The 12054-nt window shown below is 39.0% G+C and overlaps 1 protein-coding gene across 2 annotated transcripts in view; it reads left to right on the forward strand.

Annotated features, from left to right (window-relative positions):
• The window catches only part of LRP2 (LDL receptor related protein 2), a 252103-nt gene that overhangs the window by 210447 nt on the left and 29602 nt on the right, over nt 1-12054 (forward strand). For both annotated transcript variants that reach the window (XM_020990917.2, XM_020990918.2), the window contains exons 64-68: nt 635-766; nt 1773-1904; nt 5975-6118; nt 9174-9339; nt 10701-10829. In XM_020990917.2, the coding sequence (XP_020846576.1) occupies nt 635-766; nt 1773-1904; nt 5975-6118; nt 9174-9339; nt 10701-10829 (703 nt within the window). The remainder of the gene's footprint in view (nt 1-634; nt 767-1772; nt 1905-5974; nt 6119-9173; nt 9340-10700; nt 10830-12054) is intronic.

Raw genomic sequence — 12054 nt, forward strand, 5'->3', positions numbered from 1 at the left:
AGTTTCCTCATCTGTAGAAATGAGCTGGGGAAGGAAATGGCAACCTACTCAGGTATCTTTGCCAAGCAAACCCTAAATGGGGTCATGAAGAGATGTACATGACTGAAAAACAATTGAACAACAACAAAACAGTAGCGTTATCCATCCAAAATTCCAAGTAGCTGGGCATGGGGACACACAGCTGTAATCCAGGCTACAGGTTGGCTGGTGCTGGTGGATGTCTTGAGCTCAAGAGCGCTGAGCTGCAATGAGCTAAGCCAGTTCGGTGTCTGAATTGTCTCCCCCCAAGAGCAGGAGGGCACCTGGTGTCTAGGAAGGGTCAAATTGGCCCAGGTTAGAAACAGAGAAGGTCAAAGCTCTTGTGCCTATCAGAATGCGACCCGCCCACAAGTAGGTCCTGTACTTCCAGGCTGGGCTCAAGATAGGGAGACTTCAGTCTTTAAAAAATAAATCACAGAAGCATCTTTCCTCATAAATTCCTAAGGAAAAATCAGGTTTTGTTTTTCCCTATAATGACATCATTGCCAAGAAAAATAGACGAGGGACATACAATTTGACACACAACTTGAATTTTTAATTGATAGGTTCTTTAATTTATGCTGTTTTTCTTCACAATTTTATCTTTTTTTTTCAGACCCAGGGGCAGAAAGGACCTGTGCTGAAAACATCTGTGAACATAATTGTACCAATCTAAATGAAGGAGGCTTCATCTGTTCCTGTAGGCCAGGGTACAATGCTAGTGCTGTAGACAAAAACTCCTGCATTGGTAAAGTAGATCTTTTTTAAATTATGTTTTTTAAGTTTGCCAATTACTCTTTATGAGATATCTTGATGCTGAACCATCAGAGTCCCTTAATAGTATTATGTCTATGGTTTTTACGTTTCAGAATGAACAACGATTAGAACTGTTGTTTGGCCTGGATAAGGCTTATCTTCTCAGGTGTTTTGGGACTGCAGTCTAGGAGCCATAGCCAAGAATCATATGATTTGCTTATGAGGTCTAAAATCTTACTATATTCATCATGTTTTGCCTTTTTACCATGAATCAGTTCCAAAGTATGTGATAAAGAATACAGCTTACTAAAAGTGATGAGTTAAGTATGTTTTCAGTAGTTCTGGTCAGTGGGATCAAATGTTCCTGATTCCATGGTGTGTTTTAAGTAGAGATGAGGGAAAGCATTCTTTGGGGGAGTTGAAACTCAAAAGTTTATTATTTAAAGATTGAATGGTAGATTCCTGAACTTGAAAACTGTGTTAGCAAAGAGAAAGTGATACTCTTGACGAGAAAAAAAAATTATAGCTGTTTTTCTGAAACGCAAAGTTGACCTCGTCTTTGGGTCCTTTATCTTTTTCTTGGCTGAAATAACTGTGTTTCTTTAGGTTTCCCTTTTTTCATTTATTGGTTTATTTCTTTCATCTGAGTTTTCCTTGATCTTCATGTAAATTTTCAAGTCTCTAGAGGCACCTAGGATAGAGCACAGGGCCTGTAGTCAGGAAGATGAGTCATCCTGAGTTGATGACTTCAAGATGAGTTCAAATGTGGCTGCAGACACTTACTAGCTGTCACCCTGGGAAAATCATTTAACTCTCTTTGCCTCAGTTTCCTAATCTGTAAAATGAGCTGGAGGAGGCAATGGCAAACCACTCTAGTGTCTTTGCCAAGAAAACCCCAAATGGGGTCATGAATAGTGGGACATGGCTGAAAAACAACTGAACTGAAGTCTCTGTGGAGTGGATTTAAAAATGCATTTTTGGTTTTGTTTCGTCTCCAGACATCAACGAGTGTGAGCAATTTGGAGTTTGTCCCCAAGACTGCAAGAACTCCAAAGGAAGTTATGAGTGTATCTGTGCTGATGGATTCAGGTCTGTGGGTGAGCACGAGGGAAAACAGTGTGCAGCTGATGGTAAGCTTAGATGATATTGGAATGTCATCATTGAAAAATCAGTCATGGGCAGGGGGGGAAGTGAATACCCTTATCACTGGTGGAGAATCCATTTAAGAGCCATCGTTTCTTCTTTTTCATTCATCACCCTTTTCCCTTTGCTTTAAAAAACATTAAAACCCATAGGAATTGAAATGCTGATAGTCATATCCTACTCGTCTCAGATCTTGCCTCCTGACCACCTTGATAAATACCTTCGTCAGGAAAAGATGTGTGGGTTGGATAGTTTTCTTCAAGTTACTCAACAATAAGAGTCTGCTTATGTCATGACTATCAGCAGAAGGAAATTCATGAAACCATCAAACTCCCAGCCCCACTGAATCAAGGTTTTAGGCAGTGTAACTTAAGATGTCTCAGAAAATGGTCCCATTACATTGGGGCAAATCAAGGACACTTTGTTGACAGATTACTTTTTTATTGTCTATGGACTAATGATCACAGACAGAAGGGGCCTGGCTCATTTATAACTTCAGTCATTAGCTCTACATCTTAGGTTAATGTCAGCACCAGAAATCTGTCTCTGAATAAGTAGGAATTTGGCCCATAAAATTAAGAGATATGAACTGGAAAAAAGCAGAAAGAATGGTAGGGTATTAGAAATGACAAAATGGAAGGAATAGAAGTGGTACATAGCAGGTCAAATTCCCAATACTATCATCTAAATTTATACAACCCAATTTTGTATACAAGTTTTTATGGCCCCATCTATTTAGATTTCGGACATATGCTAGTGGCTGAAGGGGGAATGCTAGGAGAAGAGCATTTTTAATTTGCATGTCAAATGGTTAGTGGTTAAAATGGAAATTTTAACTGTTCAATTTTGGCATGCAAATGAACACATTAGAACATGCATTTGATTTGCATACTTAAGTATTGCATCCACTGAACATTTCAGGCACAAAAGTGGAATAAGGACACTTTTAGAGTTTGATCTGGTAATTAAGCAGCACATTTAAAAATTATTTAACTATTTTGAAGCTGGAATGATTGAAACAAATCCCTACATTCACATAAAAATAGAGACTCTAGGATGGAATCAGTTTATAGAGAACCGTAGATTGTTAGAGACGGAAGGAAGATTAGTCTAATTCCTTCATTTTACAGATGAAGAATCTGAGATGTAGAGAGATTAAGACAATATGATTTTCTAAAAGTTACAGAAGACCTCATTTCTAAAATATATAGAGAACTGAGTCAAATTTATAAGAAAACAAGTCATTCCCCAACTGATAAATGGTCAAAGAATATGAACAGTTTTCAGAGGAAGAAACTGAAGCTATCTATAGTCATATGAAAAAATGTTCTAAGTCACTATTGATTAGAGAAATGCAAATGAAAATGACTCTGAGGTACCACATCACACCTGTCAGATTGGCTAACATGACAAAACAGGACAATGATAAATGTTGGAGCAGATGTGGGGAAATTGGAACACTAACACATTGTTGGTGGAGTTGTGAAATGATCCAACCATTTTGGAGAGCAATTTGGAACTATGCCCAAAAGGCTATAAAAATGTGCATACCCTTTGACCCAGCAATAGCACTTCTAGGTCTGTATCCCAAAGAGATCATACAAATGGGAAAAGGACCCACATGTACAAAAATAGTTATAGCAGCTCTTTTGTGGTAGCAAAGAATTGGAAATTGAGGGGTTGCCCATCAATTGGGGAATGGTCGAACAAGCTGTGGTATATGAATGTAATGGAACACTATTGTGCTATAAGAAATGATGAGCAGTCAGACCTCAAAAAAAACTTGGAAAGACTTACATGAACTGATGCAGAGTAAAATGAGCAGGACCAGGAGAACACTGTATACAGTAGCAGCCACATTGTGGGATGTGTGATTTTGATAGATGTGGCTCTTCACAGCAATGCAAGAATCTAAGACAATTCCAAAAGATTCACAATGGAAAATGCTATCCACATGAAATATGGAGTTTGAATGCAGATGGAAGCATACTATTTGCTCTCCTTTTCCTCCGTTGTTTTGTTTTATTGCTTCATTCTCTTGGTTCCTCCCATTAGTTTGAATTGTTCTTTACATCATGATTAATGGGAAAATATGCTTAACACAAATGTATATGTAGAGCCTATATCAGATTGTATGCTCTCTTGGGGGGTGAGAAGTGGAAGGGGGAAAAATTTAAAACTCAAAATCTTATGGAAGTGAATGTTGAGAACTAAAAATAAATAAATTTTAAAAAAAGAAAAAAGGAAAGTTACATAAATTGGATTTGAAATCTACACAACTGAAAATAGCTACCCAAATACATTGAATAAGAAAATCCTATACATAGCATCTCAGAGGATGAAATACTTATTTTAGGTTAAAAAAATAACATCAAGGACAAATTGTCCTTTCTTATTAAGTAGAAGCTAAACTGGATTACAGAACTGATTGCCTGTTTAAAAAAATAATAAAAACCCGTTAGTAAAATAAAGACAATGAGACGTTTCTGGTAAACTTCTATTAAGGTTATGAGTGTTTTGTTTCTCTCATATGACCTTCTGCTCACAGTCTTGACTGAATCAGTGCCAGAGAATAAAGAGAAAATTAAGTGGAAAAAAACAAAGTCATTGAAGGGCTGGCAAATAGGGGAAAATTCTTTCCTAGTCCAGCCCTTTGAGTTCTAAGACTAAACAATAGATAAAGCAGGCAAAGAGAAACCCTGGCATTCCTCAACCTGGTACCACCCTCCCTTTCCAGCCTCATTTCCACACTACTGTCCTCTTCCATGTGTGAGCTATAGCCAAATTGGACTACCCCAAAGGTAACCTGAGATGATGTTCTCTCTCCCTCTGTACCTTTTCCCCTGGTAATCTCTTTGCTGGGAATGCCCTCCTCATTTCTATCTTTACCTGCTAAAATCCTACCAATTTTTCAAATCTAGCTAAAATCCACCTCCATAACACTTTCCCTGATTTTCCCAGTCATCGGTGATCCTCAGACCTCACATGGCTCTACCTTTGTGAACTTCTGATACAATTGTCAGGTATCAATTTATGTTATGGACGTTTATGCATCATATCCTAATAGATTTTTTTAAGGACATGGGGCCATATCTTAACCGAAACTTTCTCTCTTCCTTATATGGTGGGTAAAAGATTAAATGACTGAGGAAAACAAAAGATTGATCTTCTGAACATATAGATTTATTAATAAGATTTGGACCCTGAATACAGGGCAAGACAGACTTCTATACATTAAAAACAGTTAATTGAATAAGGCCAATTAATTAAAAGAAAACAATACAATATTAACTAATCTGATTTCTAATTAGAGAAAAGATCAGAGACTTTCCAAGTTGAGAGAGAAAGAGTGAACAGGTGTAATTCCTTGAATTCAGAAAAAGAGATGTCCCACTCCCCCCCAACGGTCTTTAAACAATCAAGGGAACGTGGAACCGATAACTGAATGATCAGCATGGGGCCAGCTTTTAAATAAGACATATGGGTTGCATGAGATGTACAATTGTGAGAAAATTCTTTGCATCATCAATCTTTGGATCTGACTGGGTTTCTGGTCAGCAGAGCCTAGGAGGTCCTTGGTTAAGGGTCTCTAAGCAGCAGGTAGAGGTGATCCAGTTTCCCAGACACTTTGTGCTAGGTTCAGACAATACAATAAAGTTTTCTCACAAGACAGAATTTGGACTAGACCCATAATTGAATAGAAAGGGAACTGATGTAGCTCCAGAATTGAGTCACAAGATGGTGTCAGTGTGGTTCATTCAATTCCCTCATTTAGCATGGTGCCTTCCACATAGTAGATAACATCAGCACGTGCTAAAGGTTTAGTTGAAGTTAATGCCCAGGACTTCCACTTGAAATAGAAATGATGAAAACCATCTCGATAGAATAAGCTGTTCAATTGAATATCAAAACTTGTTGACTAACTGATCAAAGATGTTTCAAGTGCACATATAAACTGATATTTGAGGGTTTTGCTAGTGCTTATCCCCAATTTCAGGAAAAAAAAGGCAGAAGTAAATGGCATACAGATAAAAGGAACCACTTCATCTGTTTACAGGTAATTCTCCCTTACTACTCCTGCCAGACAATGTTCGAATTCGAAAATACAATCTCTCATCAGAGCAGTACTCTGATTACCTTGACAATCAGGAACACATCCAGGCCATTGACTATGATTGGGATCCCGAGGGCATTGGCCTCAGTAAGTATAGTAAATGTTGTATTTGTTTTAAGTACTAACAAAATGAGCTTTGTTAGCTAGTGAACTTCTTTAGAAAGATTTTTTTTTCTTCTTAATATGAGTAAACCAAGTTTTGTTTGTGGAGAGGAAGGCCCACATAACTGGGTGAACTTAGCCAGCAAGTTTTGCTTTGATTTTTGCAATGAAATTTCTGCCTACCTTGTGTTTTCATCCTTGGTTATTTAATGTATACTCTGCAATCCATGGGCAGATAAGTAGTACAGTAGATGGAGGGCTAGGCCTGGAGTCCTGAGTTCAAATTTGGTCTCATATACTTACCAGCTCGGAGACCCTGGGCAAGTCACTTAACCCTGTTTGTCTCAGTTTCCTCATCTCTAAAATGAGCTGGAGAAGGAAATGGCAAACCACTCCAATATCTCTGCCAAGAAAATCCCATATAGGGTCATGACTGAAACGACTGAACAGCAGCTACAATTCATAGGATCATTAATTTAGAGCCAGAAGGGATCTTAGAGGATGTCCTGTTGAACTCCCTCACAGAGCCCCAAAGCCACAAGATGTTAAGTGACCTGCCTATGGTTATGTAACTAACAAAGAGCAGAAGTAGGATTTGAATTCAGATTCAGAGCCCATGCTCTTTGGAGTATACCATGCTGCTTCTCCCAACAAAGAAGGATCAAGAGCTGTAACTATCTCACGAAGTAGCTACTTTAGGGCCCAATGAATTTACTTTTGCAGGACTATGTCCTTCTCTTCTTCAATCTTCACGTTAAAATTCTATAGTTGCTGAGTGGCTTGTCTAAAGTCACATGTTGACTGATGGTTCTGAACCAGAATTTTAGTTGTTTTACTTCCAGGTCAGAGATTTCTCCACTAGATTAAACTGTGCAGCTTTTTTTAGGGCCTGGTGTGGGTGACCAGCGTGCCAGGTTTGGCTCTACTGCTAAGTTCTTCACCTGAGCCAAATTATTTAGCCTTTCTGGGTTTTGTTTCCTCATCTATAAAATGAAAGGATTAGAGTTTTATTCTTTCTGAAGTCCTTTCCAGGAAAGGTAGTGATGCAGTGGATAGCACACTGGGTTTGAAGTCAGGAAGACTCATCTTCCCGAGTTCAAATCTGTCCTTAGATGTTTACTAGCTGTATGACTCTGGCCAAGTCACTTAATCCTGTTTGCCTCAGTTTCCTCATCTGTAAAATGACCTGGAGAAGGAAATGGCAAACCATTCCAGTATTGTTGCCAAGAAAAGCCCAAATGGGGCCACACAGAGTCAGACATAATTGACACAACTGAACAACAGCAATGGCAAAAGTCCTTTCCAGGTCTATGAATAATTGGATTGTTTATATGTGCCTATTAAGAAAGAAAAACAATGGGGCATCTGGGTAGAGCACTGAGTTCAAATCTGGCCTCAGACACATAACACTCGCTAGCTATGTGACTCTGGGCAAGCCACTTCACCCCAATTATGGCACCAAAAGAGAGAGAAAGAGAGAGAGAGAGAGAGAGAGAGAGAGAGAGAGAGAGAGAGAGAGAGAGAGAGAGAGACAGAGACAGAGACAGAGAGAGACAGAGAGATAAAAAATTATCCCAGATGTGCCCTTTTTATGGCCGCCTGAAATAATGGTTTTTATGTTACCAAATGCTACCTATTTCAAATTGTCCTTGACCCTGCCCTGGTTAGGTTGGCTCATGATTATAAATTGTGGCCAGAGCACAATTTAAGTGGTAAAGTTGGAACTTTACTAAAATAGTACAAGCTGGTTTGCAAAACGCAACAGAAGACGGTGATGGAAAGTGGCAAGCAACATCACCCCGTAAAGCAGTTGTGGACAGAAGCCAGAAAGAGGGTATGAGCCAGATAAATCAGATTATGCAGCAAGTATGTATGGAACTAAGAGAAGTGTAAACAGATGTGATGCAGAAGAGGTCTGCTGGCAGTTTTTAAATGGTGGTGAAACCACCAGCTTTTAAATTGGAAGTCCTTTTTGAGTCCCCCTAGTTTATTATGCTCTGTTCTTCTCTCTCCCTTTATTCCCCTTCCTCAAATCATCTTGCACTTCCTTATCTGTTGGCATGTTGTATTCCCCAGTAGAATGTAATTTCCCTGAGGGCAGGGGTGTTTGTATGTCCCCATTATTTTGTACATAAGAAATGCTTAAAGAGTTTTTGTCAAATTGAAGTGGGGAAAAAAACCCATTTAAACAGGTGAACTGAGGCAGAGGGGCTGGAATTTAAAAGGTACAAACAGAAGGCAGCTAAGGAAAAATCATTGTCATCCATCAGTGGAAGCTTTTGTGGGGCATATTCACTCTAGTACTTCAAGCGACTGTGCTTTTATTGGTAGGGGTGCCCTCTCCGCTGACTCCTCTGTATGAGTTTCTATGTCTACAAAAATTCATTGCTTGATTGGTGGATTTTTTCTTTTTCCTCTCCTTTCTATAGCACTTTAAGGTTTACAAAGGGCTTTTTGTATATTAGCTCATTTGAACATGGGAGGTAGGTGCTCTCTATTATCACCATCTTACAGACAAGGCAACTGAGACTGAGTGCAATTAAGTAACTTGCTCAGTCACTGCTAAGTAGCTGGGGCAGGATTTGAACTCAGGTTTTGCTGACTCTAAGCCCAGAACTCTATTCATTGTGCCACCTAGCTGCCTCTGAAAAGAAAATTTAATTATAATAGCTAGTATTTATGTAGGACTTTAAAGTTTGCAACGCATTTTATATACTTCATCTCATTTGATTCTGCACTTTGCCAGCATAGACTGTGAGAACCCTGGCTTACTTACATGCTATGATGAAACATTAGAGTAGGTCTTTTTATAGGTATGATGGTAATATAATAACAACATATGAACATGTGTGTGCATGCACACACACGCGTGTGCACACACACACATGTGCAAATGGGCTTTGGAGTTTGACCATATAGTTGAATCAACAACATTAATGAATCCTCAATGAATTGACAGTATTTCACTTGACTAGATCCCCAGATCTCTAATGGTACTTGTCCCCAATGTGAAATTTGCCTCTGTGTTATATCTCTGCAGGTGTTATATATTTTACTGTCCTAGGTGAGGGCTCTGATTTTGGTTCCATCAAACGTGCCTATATACCTACCTTTGACAGCAGTGGGAATAATCCTGTGAAGGAAGTTGACCTGAATCTCAAATATATCGTGCGTCCTGATGGAATAGCGGTGGATTGGGTTGGAAGGTAAGTGAGAATGGTTCTTGAATCAATTGATTATTTGTTATCTTTTAAAGCATATATTAATCTCTTAAGGATCACATCCCATTGGAGATACTAAGTATCTACCTAAAGTATGAAAACATATATAATTAATTATGGGCTTCAAAAGCCGGCTTTGCTACATAACAGCATTATTGAGCATTGTAGATTTGGGCCTCATTTTCATAGTTCCACTAGAAAATGTGGCTAAGCTTGACATTTTTCTTTTCTCTGTGTCAATTATTGTTGTAGAGGGTCTGCCTAAAGCCTGAGACTTTAGCAGGAAATTACTTCCAAGCACAGAAGGGAAATCAAAGAATTCTAGTTTTGAATCCTGCTTCCACCATTAAATCTTTTTTTAGGGGTGAGGGAGACATCTTTGTAGAAGTCACATTTGATATCTGTTTCTTACCCTCAGATTTTCTAAAATCCCAGAGTCCACAGGGTTGGGAATGGTCTGCAAATAGAAGCCATAAGTAGAATAATTATCTAATTGACCCACGTCATATTAAACTAATACAGTTATTTAGTTCAAGCTCAAAGATGATGGTTGGGCTAGAGTGACATTTAGGGGGAAACAATTACATTAGGGGCAGAGTGCAAGCATTTGTAGAGACATCTACATTCCTGAAAGGGAACTCTTAATGGGAGGATGTTTGAGGAGAAGGAGCTTTGGGACCAACAAAGTTCCTGGAGAATGGTGGATCATTTGCGGTATAAATTAATTTTCACCTTTTAGCAAACCCTTCAGGTATTCCCAGAAGACAGGTTCATCTCTGAAGATGTTAATTAGCTCCCTACTGTTCCAGTTAAAATAAGATTTTTATACTGGACTACTTCTTTCAGAGTCCATTGCCAAAGAACAAAACCTTTGAGATGTGTCTCCAGAGGCCAGAGCCTGAAGATCCAGGCTCTTTTGAATGTGACATTTCCCTCTGCCAATTAGGGGATGGTAGATCTCTCTTCTTATTTGGCCTTATGTGTTACCACGGAACTGGAATTGTTAAGACTTGGACGTGTTAAGTGATAAGAGTTAGGGTTGGAGGACATTGCTGGGCCAAATGTTATTTTTAAAAACCATTTTCATCCTTTCCTCTGAGCTGATGAATTCTCTATATTCCAAGTTCCTTCTGACCTCAATGGAGGTGGGAGGGAAGATATTCAGCTTCTACAAGGCTGGTTACTGCTGTTGAATGGAAGAATTCCTATCTTAGATTAACTAACATCTCTCCTGCTCCCGCATATGAAACTATTCCCCATGCTAAGTGATTTCATCTGAAAATGTCTACTTTTGATGCAGAATTTCTAGCCTTTCTTTGTTTTTAACTTTCTTTACTCAAATCCAGGCACATTTACTGGTCTGATGCCAGCACCAATCGAATAGAAGTAGCCAAGCTGGATGGAAGGTACAGAAAGTGGCTTGTTTCCACTCAACTGGATCAACCAGCTGCTGTTGTTGTGAATCCTAAACTGGGGTAAGCCTTCAAGGACTGCAACAAGAGATCCTTCTGTGGATTGCAATGTCATGAAAATAAATGAGAGATCCATTTTTTTTTCTCGAAAGAGAAACTATTCTTAATAGAAGGGGTGCTAGTGGTAGGCATAGAGATGGCAACGTAGGCACAATGGATAGAGCACTGGACCTGGAGACAGAAAGACCTCAGTTCAAATCTGGCTTTAAACGTTTCCTACCTGTGTGACCCTGGGTCAGTCACAATCTCTAACTGCCCAAGTTTTCTCAATACAAAATGGGAATAATAATAACACCCACCCCCCAGGGTTGTTATGAGGATGGAATGAGAAAATATTTGTAAAGTGCTTAGCATAGTAGCTGGCATGTGGCAGGTGCTTAATAAATGCTTGCTCCCTTCCTTTCCCTCCCCTTGCTAGAAAACCTGCCCAGCACCTTTCTGGTGTGTTAAGTGGACTGATGTGTTTTCTAGAAAATTCTAGCAGTCATGGCTCTGAACTTGGAAGTTATTCCTTGAGCCTTCTGCTTTGATGGGACTTTGATCTGGTATGCTTTTCCCCACCTTTTCATTATTATAGAACAGAGGTATTTAACTTTTTTTGTGTTGTAGACCCCTTTGGTAATCTGGTGAAGCCTGTGGATGCTTCTCAGAATACTTTTAAATAAAGGATAGATATGCTAAATTTCAATTTTTGGTTATTGGAAAATATATTCAGTGTTCAGTTGTGTCTGACTCTTCATGACTCCATTTGGAGTTTTCTTGGTAGAGATACTGGAGTGGTTTGCCATTTCCTTCTGCAGCTCATTTTACACATGAGGAAACTGAGGCAAACAAGGTTAAGTGACTTGGCCAGGGTCACATAGCTAGTAAGTGTCTGAGGCCAGATTTGAAATCAGGAAGATGAGTCCTCCTGACTCTAGGCCTGGCACTCTATCCACTGCGCCACCTAAAGGTGTATTTCTTTTTCCTGTGTGAGTTTACAGAACCCCTGAAATCTATCCATGGCCCTCAGTTTAAGAACCACTATTTTAGAATTTTTGAATAAGTTAATCACTATACTTTCTTTGGAGAACTAGGAAGAATTCACTACATTTATGTACAGCTCAATAAATATTTTAGAATTCCAAAAGATCTATTGTTTCATCAGTGTGGTTACTTCTGCTACTAAAATAGGTCATTATCCTACTATGCCTCAGTACATGGAAACTTATGAGTTGCTAAGGCCTAA

This window comes from Phascolarctos cinereus, unplaced genomic scaffold (genome assembly GCF_003287225.1).
Source record: "Phascolarctos cinereus isolate Bilbo 61053 unplaced genomic scaffold, phaCin_HiC Scaffold_726;HRSCAF=1367, whole genome shotgun sequence".
Taxonomy (NCBI): domain Eukaryota; kingdom Metazoa; phylum Chordata; class Mammalia; order Diprotodontia; family Phascolarctidae; genus Phascolarctos; species Phascolarctos cinereus.